At 42.7% G+C, this 18,325-nt stretch overlaps 1 protein-coding gene across 1 annotated transcript in view; it reads left to right on the plus strand.

The window, feature by feature from the left end:
• The first annotated feature begins 2,378 nt into the window (after positions 1-2,378).
• Positions 2,379-18,325, plus strand: part of PHLPP1 (PH domain and leucine rich repeat protein phosphatase 1) — a 280,844-nt gene continuing 264,897 nt past the window's right edge. The window contains 2 exon segments of the mRNA XM_058277856.1: positions 2,379-3,710; positions 3,712-3,946. Of these exon segments, the coding sequence (XP_058133839.1) occupies positions 2,496-3,710; positions 3,712-3,946 (1,450 nt within the window). The 5' untranslated portion in view covers positions 2,379-2,495.

Consider the following 18,325-nt stretch of genomic DNA (forward strand, 5'->3'; position numbering starts at 1 on the left):
TTTTCCCTTCCCCACATCCATCTCACCTGTCAAAGGTCTTTCTAATCTATATGTTCAATGAGGACAGTGACAATGTCAGTTATGTTAATAGAGTGACTTGTACATATGTTTATAATTATTTGTTAAATAAATTAACTTGGGTATTTTATCTCAAAGAATTTGTATTCTTCCTAATTTAAAATTGTAACTCTGCTGCTGACTGAACTGAAATGGAATAAAAATTAGTTTCACGAGTCCAAGGGTTGGCTTTAAAAACATATCTAGGAGATCATTTTCAGGAATTTTCAAGAATCATTAAGAGAAACATTTATTCATTTTTGTTATGGTAGTTTCCTTCATTCTTCTTTAATGAAACTATGTGGATAAATTGCCCATATCAATTTCTATTATTTCAAGTATACACTTCGGCTGATCTCTCTTTCTTTCTCTCTCTCCCTTCTCATCCCCAAGATTTTGAAGTTAAGGTAGGTCCTGGATAGAGTTCAGCTGAAAGTTTTTCCCCAAGTCTCACATGGGAAAATCCAGATTTATAAAACAATCTGGGGGAATGGTAATTCAATTAAGAAGGTTTACTAAATTATTTTAAACCATAAACTGCCCTAGTCTAGCTTAAAGTATATATATAAACTATTAATCGTGTTTAAATATATTTAAACTCTGGGAATATACGATTAAGAGTTTTTAAAGCAGCCTGTTGAAAAGGGAACACACAATTAATAGTTTTTAAAGCAGCCTGCTGAAAAGGATTTCATCTAAAATATTGCTGACAATTGGAGCCATTTATTCCAGGAAGGTTAAAGAGTGGAATCTTGAGAGCACTAAGGGCAATTACCAAAATACTTGTATTTTAGACCACGGCAAAAATTTAAGTGTTGAAAGTCTTTTCCATTCTTTGAACCTTTATTTTCCCTAGACAACATCAGCTTTTGCCTCCAATTGATGTCCATGTACCTGAGCCTGTTCTCTGCCCATCTGTAGCTGACACTGAGACATGCTTCTCTTCTAATGCTTAGCTGCTTCATCAGGATATTACGTAGCATTCAAACCCCACCCCCGCTGCGGCTCACAGACCACCTGGAGAGTACAGTGATGTCACTCTGCAAAACCACCTACTGGCTAGAGGTCTACTTTAGGATGTAAAGGTTTCAGTTTTACCAAAAACAGAACGGCAGAAATATTTGAGGACATGGTTGAGAACATACGGAACTTCTGTACCTTACAAGGCAGGGGAACCTCACAAACCTTGTTTTAACTGACTAGAAAATTAAATTACTATTAGATCAAAGAACACTTTTATTCCTCAACACGGAAAGAAAATAAAGAGACGACGTAATAGAGAAAACATGGAACAGCCCATATCCCAGCCCACCTTATCGCTCCTCCAACATCTCTTCTACTTTCCGCTTGTTTCCATGCCATTAACCACTTCAGATTTCAAAATCAATGGGAAAACACTCAGAGACAGGAGTGGGATAAGGCAGGCTCAGGGTTGCGCGATTTCCACCCAGCATATTCAGCAATTGTCCAAGTGAGGAAAAAGTGAGAACAATGTAAGGTTGTCCCACTTCGACGGATAGTTATCCTGTGCTGCCGTGGGTGTGTATTTGTCTCATACAACGGGTGGAGGTGAGGACCAAGGACCAAGTTTAGAGTCCCTCAAAGCCCTCACTTTCAATTAGCAGGGAATATAAAAGTCATGTGGCGAATGGGGATGGGCCGATAAGGTACAAGTTCAAGAACGGCCACAACGAACATCCCACCCTCACAGAGTTCAACACCAGAGGGCACAATACCCACTGTCCACGGTCCGCGGCCGGCGGCGAGGAGGGGCAGGACCTAAGGATAGCTGGGGCTTGTAGTTCCTGTGCAAGCCCTTGTGCACGCCAGTTCCTGCGAAAGAACTACAATTCCCAAGTTGCACCGCTCCGCTTCTCTCCCGCCCGCTCACTGAGGCATCTGCGGCTTGCGAGGCCAGCTTCGGGACCTCCTGGAAAACTGCCCCCGCCCGGCCCGTCCCCTACGCACGCGTCACGTTTGTTTACCCTCAAGCCCCGCCTCCCTGCCAACCCCTGGCTCTCCCCACTCCCAGGAATGCCGTAATGCCCGTGATGCATATTCATGAGGCCGCGGCGGAGCGCCCGCCCCGCCCACCTTCCCTCTCCCGGCGCGTGATTAATATTCAATGAGCACAGCCTCGCGGCTGGTTCGCCGGGCGCGGCGGGGGAGGGGCGGGGCTGCGGCCCGGGAGCCCGCGGCCGGGGCGGGGACGGCGTGTGTGGGGGGGGCGGTGGCGGCGAGGCGGGCGGGCGAGCGGGATGGAACGCCGAGGCACCGGCGGAATGCTCCGAATTGCCACATAATTCCCTGGAACGGCCGCGCCGAACGCCATTGGCTTCTCCCTTCTCCCCGCGCCGCCGCCGCCCACCTTCGCCTCACCGCCTCCCTCTCCGCCCGCTGCCTCCGGAGCTGGGGGGGAAACGCCAAGCCCCACTGCAATGGAGCCCGCCGCCGCGGCGACGGCGCAGCGACTCCCCGAGACCGGCGGGGAGGACAGAGCTCCGGCTCCCGCGGCGGCCGCAGCGGCGGCGGCGGCTCTGGCGGCGGCGGCGGCTCTGGCGGCGGCGGCCGGGAGCGGCCGGAGTCCGGAGCCCGCGCTGACCCCGGCGGCCCCGAGCGGCGGGAGCGGGGCCGAGGCGCCGCCGGGGCCGCTGCCGGGCAGAGCGGGAGGCGCGGGACGCAGGAGGCGGCGCGGAGCGCCCCAGGCCCCCGCCGGCGGGGCTGCCCCGGTGCCCGGGGCGGGCGGCGGCGCCAACTCCCTGCTGCTGAGGAGAGGGCGGCTGAAGAGGAATCTGTCCTCGGCCGCCGCGTCGTCGTCCGCGGCCGCCGCCGCCGGCCTCGCCGCCTCCTGCTCGGCCTCGGCGTCGCTGTGCACCCGGAGCCTGGACAGGAAGACGCTGCTCCTGAAGCACCGGCAGCTGATGCAGCTGCAGCCGTCGGACCGCGACTGGGTGAGGCAGCAGCTCCAGCGCGGCTGCGTGCACGTCTTCGATCGCCACATGGCCTCCACCTACCTGCGCCCGGTGCTCTGCACGCTGGACACCACGGCCGGCGAGGTGGCCGCCCGCCTGCTCCAGCCGGGCCACAAGGGCGGCGGCGGCGGCATGGTCAAGGTGCTGGGCAGGGGTCCCGACGCCGGGCCCCGGCCCGTGCGGGCCGAGCCGCGGGCCTGGGCGCCGCCGGGGGACAGCGGGCCGCGCGCCGTCGGGGGTCGGCCGCGCTCGCCGCCTGCGGACCTGCCGCTGCCCGGAGGCCCGGGAGGGTGGGCGGGCAGCGCCGCCCGCGCCAGCCCGGCGCCCTGCGACGCCAGCCCCGGCGGCCGGGGCGCGGGGGGCCCTGCTTCCCCGCCGCGCGCCCCGCGGCCCCCGGACGGCTCGGCCCTGGGCCCGGCCTCCGACACCGAGAGCTTCAGCCTGAGCCCCAGCGCCGAGAGCGCGTCCGACCGGCTGGATCCCTACAGCAGCGGCGGCTCGTCGTCGTCGGAGGAGGAGCTCGAAGCCGACCCAGCCCCCGCCCCGACGGCCGCTTCGGGCCAGTTCCGCGCCCTGCAGCCCTCTCCGACGGCCTCCCCGCCGCCGCCGAAGGCGAAAGCCCCGAAGGGCGGAGCCGGCCGCGACGAGCCGCGGGAGGAGAGGGTGGCGGCAGCCGCGACCCCCCGGCAGCACCCCGTCGACCCCCGCTGGGAGCGCGGCGGCCGCGGAGAAGGCGGCCCCGACGCCCACCCTGTACGTGCAGCTGCACGGAGAGACCACCCGGCGCCTGGAGGCCGACGAGAAGCCGTTGCAGATCCAAAATGACTACCTCTTCCAGCTGGGATTTGGGGAGCTGTGGAGGGTGCAGGAGGAAGGCATGGACTCGGAAATCGGCTGCCTCATCCGCTTCTACGCAGGTAAGGAGCTCACCTACACTTTGACGTGTGGGGCGTGAACACGTCCGTGGACCGAGAAATGAATCACATTTGACGTTTATTTGCCCAGCGCAAGGGTAAGTGCAGGTCCTGGTGAGCCTTTGTTACGCCTTCACAGCTTGCACATACAATCTGTGTAATGCTAAATTGAGCAGTTTTTTACCCCTTGAGTTTTAGTCGATCTTGCGCGCTTAGAGGTTGGAAAGTAATGTGGAGGAGGTTGCAGAATCACCAGGAAGTACAGGAAGCAGATGCTCCCGAAGTAGGCAGTAGTACTTTCAATAAGATTCTTCCTTCAGGCCTCTCCTCCTAGACATGTTGGGTTTGAGGCAGTTTCGGATTTAAGATAAACCATCACACGCGGATAATATTGACAGATGACAATGTTCAACAGAAAATGCTCTAGAGCACCCCCGCACGCTTTTGTTCAGTTTACCATTCTAGCTCTAAGTATATACCGTCAGCAGCTTGTTCCTTGTCACCTGATGAACCTGTTCAGCTCGCTGCCTGTGTATTTGTCCAGAGTCCTTTTTCAAAACCTAACAGTAGGATGCTTTTTGTTGATACTTGTCCCCCGCAGTTTTTTTCTTTATTTCAGTGTCTTCTGTAAGTTCAATTCTTTCATCAAAATGATTTTACCCGTTTCTTTCCCTAATTTATTTCTTCCAATCTTTATAGTCAGAACTGTGCCATTGCAATATGATTTGCAACACGTACCACAATAGGAAATTAAATCTCTTCAGATGTGACCTAAAATCTTCCTCATTCTTTTTGCAGTCCAAGATCAAATTCTTGATGAGGGCTGACTAATGAAATATTTCTCTTTTTGCTGATGACTTGGGTATTGCTACATTATGAGAGTTCCAGGTCCTGGTTGTTTTATTTGAGCTTTATAAGTTGTTTGCATCCTTTCCCTCCTCTGGCTTGAAGAAATATGTTCTTAGTGACAAAGATTTTTATTTAAGATAAAGTTATAACAAAATTAAAACAGGAGGGAGTTAAATCTTCCTTGTTTTACTATTCTAAGGTGTAGGTGATGGTGGGGAAAGAAATCATACTTGTAACTATTAATCTATAGTCATTCTTTAAAATTTAGTATGTTTTGTGGTCCACTTTGTGTCCTTGTGGCAGGTTAGTCTGTTTGAATGAAGAAATCCTTACTCCCACATTCAAGACCAGTAGCATTCCTACGTGGGATGTTCACCCAAGTTTAATTGAGTTTTTTCTGAAATTCTTCAGTGGATTTCTAATAAATTTTTGCCCTATAAAGAAACCCAAATCATGATACAATAGCATTTGTAGTATCTGAAGATAGTATCTCAATTGAATGGCATAACTTTTTATAGTTTACAGCCCAGAAAATAGGTGATTTTTTTCCATGTAGGAACAGCCGCTATATCCCATTTTCCTGTAGCTCACGTAATTTGTAAAATATTATTATTTTGTGAAAGCATTAAATTGTAATCACACTTGGAATGAGAATGTTTATTTTGCTGACATGAGAATGACAAATGCACTTATAATCAAGCTAATTACATCGAAGGCAACATGTATATAAAACAAGGGATTATCAAACAGTGGTTGAACATTTTTTATGTAGAAAAACTTCTAAAAGTTTGATATCACTTGGTTTGCTCGCGATTGGATATGTTGATTCTGATCAGTGTCCATGGGAAAGGTTTTGGGTGTCACAGTCATGAAATTTATATCATTGCTTCTCTTTGTCTCTTTGAGACTGTCTAAAATATTCTAAGTGGATGATGTACTTTTTTTCCCCCCTTCTTAATATAAAATGCAAGTGCTCTGCTGGTTCAATTTTAAGTTTCTGGTGTTGTCATTTTAATCTTTGTTTTGCTCTTTAAAAATAATGGTTACCTCATTCTGAACTTATTTGTTTTATTTCTGTATCACAGCATGAGTACATATATGCCTCTGTGTATATGCTCGTAAAAATAATAAAATGGGGACATCACACATAGTATCCAGCCTTTTCTTGAATGTGAAGCCATGTTTGAGTGTCACAGAAGGGAGATGCCTGATTATTATAAAGATATCTAATTGCCTGTTTTGTTTTAAATACAAAGTTGAACTCATTTAAATCCTAAATGTATAAAGCTAATATAGCAGACCTCTCTGAGTTAATATTCATGTTCATAGAACAACATTTAGCATATGGTGAGTCCACTTGAACTTTTGCAAGGAAGTTTAGTTATTAAATTTTTTAAAAAAGGCCTTGTTATATATAAGGTAGTCACACCTATTCTGGGAACATTGTCAGGACTTCACATATTTGGGAGGTTTGTTCCAGGCTGGAAAAGATTCCTAGAAATTACCCCTGTGCTACTGTGGAATGTAGGGCACCCCAACAGGTGTGTGTTATATTTTGGTAGTAATTATTTTCTTTGAGAAGAGGATAATTAATGTATACTTTAGATGATGTGCTTGAAGAGGGTTTAGAAAATTCTGTTCTCCCATTTGTGTTCATAATTTCATATATAACTTAAATGTATCACTGAATGAATGTCTTTTTGTTTATATGTAGTTGGAGTTAAGGATAGACTAGGAAGTTGCCTTTGAAGCTCTTTGAATATTTTTCTATATTTAAATTGAACTTGTCATCAGCTGTCTGTCTAGTTTATATAGTTGGTTACTTTTTACTAGAAGCTATTTATTGTCCAGCAGAAAACTTTAATTCTCTGGAGGATCATTCTTCAATTTAATTTTAGTATTTATAACCTGAGTCAAGTTATTCTCTAAACATTTTGAAAGCTATTTGTGGCTGCTTTGAGTATTTAAATATTTGGGTAAAGTAAGATGAAAGTCTTCATGGGACTAGGAGGCACTGGTTAGAAGGTACTATCTAGTAATGGAGTTTAATGAAAGTTTAGTTTGAAACTGTTAAATTACATCAATCAAGCAACCTTACTCTTACCTGATTTAATATATAGAAGAACTTAAATGGCTTTATCTGATGTTACTTAAATATAAGTACATTAACATTTAATTTCCTTTTTAAATCAGAGGTCCTAAATTTTACCTGAGAGTCATTTTAGGTTAAAAAAAATTCAAGAATTTAGATTACCTGACAAACATTAATGAACTTGTGTTTTGGACTTCTGGGGGGGGTCTGAGTCATTGATGAAAGGCAGAATTTAACTACAGGTTTTACATTTTTAAACTTTCTATCGCTTTTGGATTTAGTAGCTTACCTATTTGAATTCAAGTTTTAATACTGAGGAAGGGTGTTAACAGAATGGAGAGCACATCCTCCGTGGCTAGTGAATATTGGTCAAGATATTTTTATATGACTCCTTGGGATTGCTCTGAGAACATACTCCCGGTCCCTCCCCTCTCATATTTCTTCCCTTTTTCTCTTCTGGGAATGATCAAAGAAGAAAACGTGGCAACCAAGAAGGGGTGGTTCAGCATTAAGCTGTGATACCGATGAGCAGTTCTTATTACTATAATTACAGCAGTATCGAGTAACATATGAACATATGACACCAGTCTGTGCTTCAGCAGTTCTTTTAATTTTAAGAACAAAGAGTTTAAATTTATTTTTGTTTTTATATTTTTAATATTTTATATTTGTTTTTTGATGTAAATGAGTAATGTGTTTTCCTTCATAACTGACTTGGTGACATCTAGAATGCCTTGGGTATTATTATCTTAAAAATTTTTAAGGACTTTATGTATATTTCCTCATTTGTCCTTTCATTATTAGGGAGAGGTTGGTGTCAGTCCTCTTTTCAGATGGAGAAACTGATGCATACAGACGTTTGACTCTTGATCTTGGTTTTTCAGTCCTTGGCAGAGCTGAGAATAGAAAGCTTGGATAGTCTATTTTGCAATTCATATCACTTTCCATGAATCCATGCTGATTTTCAAGTTCACTTGAATTTTTCACTTGGTTAAAGCATTCAGAAAATATGCTATGTTTTGTTGTTGGTAATGAGGTGATTTTATACTCTAGTTCAAAGTGGTATTCCTTGGGAAATGGGGTTGGTTCTATTTTTATCATACTATCGTTAAGGATGTGAAGAACCAAGACTGGCACTTAAGCAGACATTGCAGAAATTGTTCTAAAGTATCCTAAATATTCTGGTTGCAAGTAATCATACTTCCATTTAATTTGATGAGATAGAATTAACATAATAGTTCTTTATTCTCATGCAAGTATGCCTTATTTGTGTAACTGAATATTGATTGGGAAGTAGAGAATTAATACTTCATCTGCAAAGTGGGAAACTTTTGAGTGTGGTAGTGTGACAATTCAGTTTCTTTAAAAATGGCCTTATTTCTCTGTTAAGGTACTGAAAATACTCAGCATGAAAGATCTTATTTGCTTAACTTTTTATTTTAAAATACTTCTACCTTAGTCATAAATAGCAGTTTATTGCTGTTACTATGCTGTTGTACAATGTTTATAATTCATATGTTATATAGAGCTAGAGAGTAAGTTATTCACCCTTAATCTCATAGTTATTTTAAAGTGGTGTATCTTTTGCACCCATTCTTATTGAAATAATTTTAAGGAGAAGAGGACATTGGTATAAATGAGTTTGTGTAAAGTTTCAGACTGAATATCTGTTGCTGTAAGATTGTTAAATTAGCTTATTATTTTAATGTGTAAGTTATCTTTTGTTTCTCATTCTCTATTTAGAATTCTAAATTTAGTCTTTACTTTATTGATGACATAATATTTACATTGTTTATGATCCACTCCTACCATAATGCTTGGCATTTTAATGTAAACGTTTGTTGAACTGAATTTGTGAAATTTTGCTGTACAACTGGTGATGTGTGCCTTGATTCTTTAGTCTTTCATCCTGTTAGGTCCCCAGGGATGTGTTAAACACACATACACACAGAGGCATTTGTCCCTTGGCAGGAGATTTTAGCTGTGCCTCACACTATTAATATCTTCTATTTCATGTTAGTGAGCTTTATGAGCATTTCTAGAGAGCGTTTCTCAAAGTTTTCTTAGAGTTAACAGGTGTCCTTCAAATCCCCACCCCCACCTTTTCAAAGGCATCTCTTACCACAACTTTGAGATGAATTTAATGAGACATCTGTCCAATGAAACATCTTAGGTTCAGTGGTTTTGTTATGTGCCAGGGTTGAACTTAGTTCAGTCTATCTGGTCAGGAGAAAGGTTTAATTGTTGTACTGTGAGAGTTGAGAGATCCTGATGCCAGTCAGTAGAAAAGTGGTTCATTTAAAGATGCCCTGGCGTTTTGAAGAATGGAAATAGATGTCTTCAAAATGTCAAAAACAGTCTGGGAAAATGAAGCCTTTCCTCCCCCATTCCACCTTCTAAAACCCACTCCACCCTTTTAATTATATTCATCTAGTATAACCCTGGCTGGTAATGAGGGGTTTTGAATTTGACCTAATGTCAGTGCTTTTTTATACTTATCTTTGGCTTTCTGAAGATAGTATAATTAAAACAAAGCAAAACCGACCATGTGGGTTCTTTAGACTTATTAGGTATTTATACCCTAAGGCTGAATGAAACTACAAATACAGGCATCAGAAAATTTTCATGAATTGAAACTCAAGAATCTGGAAAGAATAGACTTTAATGATGCTTTGGTTAACTGTGGCTTAGCAGCTCTTTTAGGTTGTGTGATATTGTACTCTAGAATCAAATATAATAACAGTTACTGGATTAATGAGGTGTTATTACATTTTGTATAGGTGAAATGATTTTGTTGTGTTACCACATATTGGCTTTTATACCTTACAGCATGTTAAATAAAATGAGTATAGCCATCCTACTATGCCACATTCCTGCTGACGTAATTGTTCTTTCTGTCTTATTTTTATATTTGAGCTTGTGTCATTATATTGTAAAATGTAGCAAATAGAATAAAATGTCTTGTTGAGGTGCAAATTCAGTGGCCTCTGGGTTTAGGAACTCAGAAGTTCTAAATGGAAACTGGGGAAAATACTTTTTTTTTCTTTTTCTTTTTCTTTTTGTAGGTAATATTTTTTTTGTGGGTTTGTAAATGTCTCTACTTTAGCAAAAATCATACAGGCAGTTCCCAAATTTTTGGCATATGCTTTCCCAAATAAAGTTTGCTGTAGGTAAATTAGACTCATTTCACAGTTACGTGTGAGAGCTTTCAGTTGAAAATTGAATAAGATTGGAACTTATTTGGTGTTGGACTACTTCAATGACGATTGAGAAAACTGATTAGAAATTTGAAGATTGAGATAATTTAAATTAGGTGGTTTTATTATTACTGTTTCCATTTTGAGCAGGAAGAGATATGTTTTTGTGTCTATTTGTTTCTACAGACTCATATCTAATGAAGAGCTGTTGAAGAATGGATATTTCATATACCTGCCTCCATTTATTTGTTAGAACATTTGGGCTTTCTTTTCCAATGCCAGGCATGGTTTTAAATACAGCAAAAGAGAGACCTGTACGTCATTTCATTGCTATTTAATAATTAATCTGGTTATTACAATCAGTTCATACCTGATACATGGTACAAAGAGCAAGTTTTTGACCTTTACTATATTATGAGATTTGTATTTGTAAGGAATTCTTTCTTTGTTTCTATCCATATTTTGAGAGCTTGTTTGGCTGGTGCCGTAGTGCTTGAACGGGTGTTAAATCTTGGGGTTCTTGAGTTTGGCTGATGTGTCGGGGTCAGGTGAAAGTAACATTTCTCCCTCGTCTTTGAAGTGATGGGTTGAGGTTGAGTAAGTCTAAAGTCTCTTCCAATGCTTAAACATTCAGTGACTGACTCCATTACACAGCCTGTTTCTCAAATTAGAAGGACTTAAAGTTGTAGTTTTAAGTTCTGAAAATCTTCACCTGTCAAATCCCCTGCCTTTTCTGATAGAGAAAGGAATGGGCTTGGACCTGGTGTACTCACAAGGCAGCCTGAGGTTACTGACATGAGTAGACTACCTTTTTGGAGCTGATTAGGACTAATGATAGATTAGATAATGTTGTCTTCCCTCCCCCTGCCACTCCTACTCCAAAAATAATTCAGAATGCTACAGATAATTTAAATAAATACATTCATTTTTAAGTGAAAGTAACATCCTTAAGTTAACTTATAAAGCGAAATACTTTTTTTAAAGATTTATTTTATTTATTTCTCCCTCCCCACCAATTGTTTGCACTCACTGTCTGCTCTCTGTGTCTGCTGGTTGTGTGCTCCTCTTCTTTTTTAGGAGGCACTGGAAACCAAATCTGGGCCCTCCCATGTGGGAGGGAGGCGCCAAATTGCTTGAGCCACCTCTGCTCTCTGCTGCTTGTGTCTCTCATTGCGTCTCCTCATTGCATCTCCTTGCTCTCTTACTCGACTTCCTTCTTACTCATCATCTTAGGTTGGATGGTGCTGGTTTGTCAGGGGGGTGGGATGGGGTGGGCTGTCCATGGAACTGGGGACAGGGTTGGGGGAGGGAGCAGGTGAACACTGGGGATTGGGAGGTACATGGTTGAAACTACAATGCTGGGAATGTTCTTTGGCAGTATGATAAGTGAGGGTTGCTGGTTTGGGGTATTGAATGTAGGGGGCATTCGGGATAGGGCACACCTGGGGCAGGCTTCTAGGGAGTGTGGGTGTTCATCTTGCCATAGTCTGTTATATCATTGGGTGGAGACCCACATAATGGCAAGGTGGTGGACTCCCATCCGGAGGAGGCCCGCTATGTTCTCAAATAGTGGGGCAGGAGACTTTTGAGAGCATGGGTAGTGCCTAGTAGGGAGGGCAGACCTGTGTGTCAAGCCCTCAGTGTTGTTGAAAGTAACTATGAATCTAGTCCTGCAAAGAGTGAAACCTGATAGTTGTCATGGGTACTGGGGGGGGGGAGAATAGAATAGATAGAATTGGGGGCATTTTGGGGGAGATGGAAGTGTTCTGCATGATCTTGCTATGATGGATATAGGCCATGTTAAATTACATAAAAATTTATAAAAGTGTATGATCCAAAATGTAGACCATAATGTAAACTATTTACCATGGTTGGTAGCTACGTTTCAATATTTGTACATCAATTGTAACAAACATACCATCCACACAAAAAATGTTATTAAAAGGGGAAGGGCAGGAAGAGGACATGGCTCAACTGATAGAGCATCCGCCTACCATATGGAGGGCCACGGTTTGATACCCAGGGCATCTTGAACCATGTCATAAGCTGGCCCATGCGCAGTGCTGCCGTGTGCAAGGAGTGCCATGCCATGCAGGGGCGCCCCCCATGTAGGGGTGCCCCACAGCTGCCCGGTGCGAATAAAGCACAGCCCACCTAGAAGTGGCACCGCACACATGGAGGGCTGATACAACAAGATGACACAACAAAAAAGAGATGCAGGTTCCCAGTGCTGCCTGACAATGCAAGCGGACGTAGAAGAACACAACAGTGAATGGACACAGAGAGCAGACAACGGGGGGGAAGGGGAGAGAAATAAATAAAATAAATCTTTAAAAAAAAGGAGGGGGAAAGGGGGAGGATGTAGGGTGTATGGGAGTCCCTTGTTTTCAGTATGTGACTTTTCTGTAACCTAAAGCTTCTTTGAGGACAAAATAAAAAAGGACACTGGGATAATAAATGAAAGAAAATGTCACACTGTACATGTAGGACAACAGATCTTACAGTGATGAAAGGCAAAATGTTAAAAAATTTTAAAAAATATTTTTTCATTATTGTTCATTATCCCAAATTAAAAAAAAAATTTTTGTCTTTTATATTTTTGAGAATATCATTATGGTTTAATTTCTTGATTGTATTTTGGCCATGGCTTCATTTTGGGGTTGGTTTTGGATCTCGGGTTGGGTTGCAGCTGTGGCGGGGGAGGATCATTGGTGTGGGATGTCAGTGGTGGGGTATGCATGGGGGGAGGCTTACCTGGGTGTACATATAGTGCATATGGGTGTGTTCAGGTGTTTATGGGGCATTTTCATGGTTGGTGGAGAGTCACATGGTGAAAGAAGGAGTGTTGGGTTCCCATCCTGGGGAGCTCTGCCACATTCTCTAGTGGATAAGCAGGAGTCCCCCGAGTGCAGGGGCAGTGGTGGTGGAGGAGGATGGTCCTTTGGTGGGTACTTCATATTGATGACCTTGTGTATGAGCCTTTGCGTTTGGAGTTGAAACTTAGCTTAGCGGTGTAGGGTTCCTAAGAGTTGCCTCCTGGGAGCCTCCTTGTTGCTCAGGCGTGGCCTCTCTCTAGGCCGAGCTCAGCATGTGAATACATTACTATCCCCCTAGCATGGGACATGGCTTCCGGGGATGAACCTCCCTGGCACTGAGGGATTGCTGTCAAGCACCAACTAGCAATGCAGCTGGAAGGAGACCTTGACCATGAGGGGGACAGGTAAAGACAAATGAGTTTATATGACTGGGAGACTTCTGGGTGAGTTGGGAGGTCATTCCAGAGGTTACAATTGTGCATGTCTCAGCAGGATCTCTTTACTGCCAAAGTAGATGCTGCCCCAGATAGCAGGGCTCCTGGGGGCTCTGGAGACATCCAGACACTATAGTTAGGGCAGGTAGCTTGGGGGTTTGGTGCCTTGCCAGTGAGCCCTGCTTTGGAATTTATGTTCCCCAGAGAGGCAGAGTTGGTCTCAGTTGTGGTTTCCCTACACATGGCTCTTCTGTCCTTGTATTTGAACCTATAATTAACACTACATTTGGTAGGTATACATCCGGGAGACTTAAATCTTTGGGCTATCTATGTGCCAGCTGGGCACTGAGTCTCAACTGAGTTGTAACATCTACTCTCCCATCCATTTGTCTCACCCAAGACAACTAACATGGAGGTGATGATGGACAACTACCATACCAAGGAACAGAGAGAGAGTTGTAGAGAGAATCTACAACTGCGGGTGGGAGGGTCCCATTCATTGCCCTTGTGGGATCATGGCCCCCTCTCAGTTGGAGGTAGAGTTGATGTTGCCATCCCAGAGTTCTTGGGATTGGGGCGTGAACTGTGGGCTGGGGTGGACTTGCTGGTATTTTGCTGTAGACTTGTGGTTCTAGCAATGGGGGAAATTGTATCATTGGTGTGGTGGCTCCTGGAGGTTCTGGGGATGAGGAGGAAGAAAGGTGGATATAATATGGGAGCATTTTTGGGACTTGGGAGTTGTCCTGAGTGGCATTACGACAACACATACAGGCCATTATAAATCTTAACCAGCAGAATTGGGTGGGAGAGAGTATAAACCACAATGCAAACTTTAATCCATGCTTGGTGGTGGTTCTCCAAGGTGTTTTCATCAGTTGCGATCAATGTACCTCATTAGTGAGGGGTGTTGTTGATGTGGGAGAGTGTGGAAGGTGTGTGGGCAGGGCATATGGGAATCCCCTGTGTTTTTTATCTGACATATGTGTAATTTGGGTAACTTTAAAAAAAGAAAATTATTTTTATCCCCCCCCACCCCTCGTTTACTCTTGCTGTTTGTTCTCTGTGTCTGTTTCGTCGAGTGCTCGTTTTCTTTTTTTAGGAGGCACCGGGAACCAAACCTGGGCCCTCCCATGTGGGAAGGAGAAGCCAAATTGCTTAAGCCACCTCTGCTCCCTGCTTGTTGCGTCTCCTAGCTGTCTTACTTGTCTTCTTTAGGAGGCACTGGGAATTGAACCTGGGACCTTGCATGTGGTAGGTGAGTGTCCAGCTGTTTGCGACACATAATGCTTCCCATAAGATACTTTAAAATCAAAAGCTTATAAAGTTTTCTGTAATAATAAGTCTGTATGAGAGGGATCCAAATGTGTAAGACTTGGTAAATTGGTTTTAATTCACTGTGAGCATTGTGCCTGCCTACCTATGTCAAGAATCAGTAGGAAAAAAGCACTTAAAGAACATTAGGTATTTGTATTGTTATTTTAATTAGAGTATAGAATTTAGAATGTCATAGAAAGAATTTAATCAAACACCTGTGTTTTTGTTGATGAAGGATGCAAGCCCATAGAGGTTAAATGTCTGTTCCATGGTTATGGAATCAGACCAATCTTATAATTTGGAATAGAACCCAGGATTTTGATGATTTGTTCAGTGTTCTTTTTCCCACAGTGTGAATTTAAACTTATCTTTGGATGTGCCTTATATTTAAAAATGAAAGTTAAAAAAAATTGTTTGCTTCACAGATTTGGTGGATTCCCTATTATTTCAGGTTTTTCTAGTTTCTTTTTATTCTACTCATTGCTTTTGAGAGGTTGCATGTACCTTTGACAGACTGTAAGTGGAGAGCGTCTAATGAGACAGCTGGATATTTTAATTGCACAGAGGGAAATTAGATTTTATCAGCGATGTTACTTTTCAGGGGATTTATGATAGAACTTTTGACATAGATGGTTGATTGAGAAGAGGAATAGTGGTAGAAAATCAATGGTGCTTTGTCCAGTATCTTGAAGCTGAAATTGTTAGAAGAATGGACCTGTTGGAAAAAGAACCATTCAGTTCTTTTTTTTTTTTTTTAAAGATTTATGTATTTTCCTCCGTTCCCCATTGTTTTGCTCGCTATTGTTTGTGCTCGCTGTGTCTGTTCACTGTGTGCTTGTCTTCTTTTTAGGAGGTACCAGGAACCAAACCTGGGACCTCCCATGTGGGAGGGAGGCGCCCAATTAATTGAGCCATTTTTTGTATCTTTCATTGTGTTTCCTCGTTGTGTCTCTTTGTTGTGTCATCTCATTGTGTTATCTTGTTGCTTCATCTCACTGTCTTGCTCCTTGTCTTTAGGAAGTACTGGGAACCAAACCAAACTCCTATGTAGGTGGGTGCCCAACTACTCGAACCACATCTGCTTCCTAGAACCATTTAATTAAAAAAAAATGTGGAGAAAAATTTAAGAATAGATTTTGAAAAAAAATTCCTCTGCAGACATAAGTTCATTAAAAAAACTCAGTATTCATTATGCTCTTTATTCAAGTTCATTTTTTTTAAAACGATGTAACAATTGTTTGTATGTAGCTTATTTAGGTATATATACACAGTTCTGCCTTTGTGTGATGCAAAAAGCGGAAAGAACTCAGTTTAATATCTCTGGACTTTTTGCTGTGTGATTTTTTTTTTTTTTAAGATTTTTATTTATTTAATTCCCTTCCCCTCCCCCGGTTGTCTGTTTTCTGTGTCTTTTTGCTGTGTCTTATTTCTTTGTCCACTTCTGTCGTCGTCAGAGGCTTGGGAAGTGTGGGCGACGCCATTCCTGGGCAGGCTGCACTTTCTTTTGCGCTGGGCGGCTCTCCTTACGGGTGCACTCCTTGCGCACGGGGCTCCCCTACGTGGGGGACACCCCTGCGTGGCAGGGCACTCCTTGCGCGTATCAGCACTGCGCATGGGCCTGCTCCACACGGGTCAAGGAGGCCCGGGGCTTGAACCACGGACCTCCTGTGTGGTAGACGGATGCCCAATCGCTGGGCCAAAGTCCGTTTCCCTCTGTGCTGATTTTGTTGTGTGCCAATGCTTTGAATACCTTTTCACTAAAAAAAAAAATCCTGCTCCTGTTTACACAAAGACAGTTTGTAAACTCTGGAAATAAGTTAATATTTTTAAGGGTGAGAGAAAGATTTCATTGTATATTAGGTTCCCTTTAAATTTAATCATTTACCTTAAGAAAAGTTTTTGTTTCCCTTGCGTGGATATTAACCAGTTGAGTCAATTAATTCCCAAAAGCTTACTGTTCATTTTTAAAATGAGGAAGAGAGATTTTCAAAGGGACTAAAATATACTGTATGTGGCATATAGAATATTTACTCCAGATGCTGAAGCATAAAGGAGAAATTTCTCTTGGTTGTCTCTTAGAGAGGGGATATGACTGGAGTGCAGCGGACGTTTGGTTTTTATTTTTTATTTTTACTTATTATTTATTTATTTATATATTTTTAGGAGGTACAGGGGATTGAATCCAGTACCTCATACATGGGAAACAGACACTTAACTACTTGAGCGATATCCATTCCCCTCATCTTCTGTTTTATGTGAAATGGAATTCTACTGCATAGGAAGAAGTAAATACTGTTAGATTTGGCAGACCCATTCTCTTCCTTACACACCCACACACACACTCACACCCACACCCCTGCCCTTAGGATACATTGGTGCACACATGCATGTTTTTCATTGTGTACTGATATAGGATGTAATGTGAAGTGGTAGGTATATTTATGGATGGAAGGCGGTAAGTGGCGTAAATAGTTGTGGGGGAAAAAACTCCATTAAAAAATTGCTGTTCTTAGATTAAGTTAAAACTATTTTTTACATATTAATTTGTAGTATTTCTATTATGAAAGGCCTGTTCATAGTTTTTGCCTATTTTTCCTACTGGTTTATAGTATGTATGTGTTTTTGTTTTTTGTGTGTTTTTTTTTTGGTATATTTAAGGAAATTAGTTTTGTTTCATAAGTCAATATTTTTTATCCATTCTACGTTTACTTTTAACTATGGTATATTCACTAAGTGTAAGTTTTCAGTTTTAATGTCAGTCTTCTTTACATATTCAGCGTTCTGAGGTAAGCTTAGGAACCTTCCCCTATCCCAAGACTAAAAAAAAAAGTCTCCAGTGTTTTCTTGTGGTATTTTTATAGTTTTATTTTCTATGCTTAAAATTTTCATTTATCTTTTGTCTAAATAAGACAGGAAGCAGGAAAGATAACAAACTCTCAATAGTATAATGTTTTCTTTCTTCACTGATTTAAGATCTACTTTTCCCCAGAGTTTATGCCTTTTTTAAACAGTAGGCAGGGGACTAAAATCTGTGATACAGAGTGGTATAGGTTTAGTAGTTATTTTGAAATCATTGAAGACAAAAATGAAGCAAGGGACGGATCCTTAGCTGATTTTACCACTTCATTTCTTTTTCACATGACAATTTCTGGGACTACTCTGAAGGTCAGTGTGAAGCACATGTGATTTATCTTTTTTTAATTTATGAAAATATAGACTAGCATGCCCATTGAAATCAGTATTAACTCTGCCAGTGGTGCTTTAAGAGTTTTTTAGTTAACCTGAGAAGGGGATTCCATGCAGTCATGGACTGAGATAACAAGAATATAATTTGAAATAACTCTGAGATAGTAGAAAAATTGTGGTGCTGAAACTATGGTGCTTTACTGCTATTAAATAAATAAATACCCAGAAAAAACAAAGTGGGCCTGGGGGCGGGAGAAAAGCAGTTGAAGTTAAAGAAAAGTTGACTTAGAACATTTGCCCCCTTTGGAAAGCAGGCTTTCATGGTCTGTGGACCAACTCTTCTTTATTAAGCAATGAAAGACATCTTATTATTGGATTTCGTGGCCTTTTAAACGTATTTGGTGGAGAACTGTGTTTCTCTTCTGAAGGTTTTTAGTTGTATTGTTGAAGTCACGTGCAAATCATCTTTGCTGGAGTGGACTTTAGATTCGAGT

Source organism: Dasypus novemcinctus, chromosome 16 (genome assembly GCF_030445035.2).
Source record: "Dasypus novemcinctus isolate mDasNov1 chromosome 16, mDasNov1.1.hap2, whole genome shotgun sequence".
Taxonomy (NCBI): Eukaryota; Metazoa; Chordata; class Mammalia; order Cingulata; family Dasypodidae; genus Dasypus; species Dasypus novemcinctus.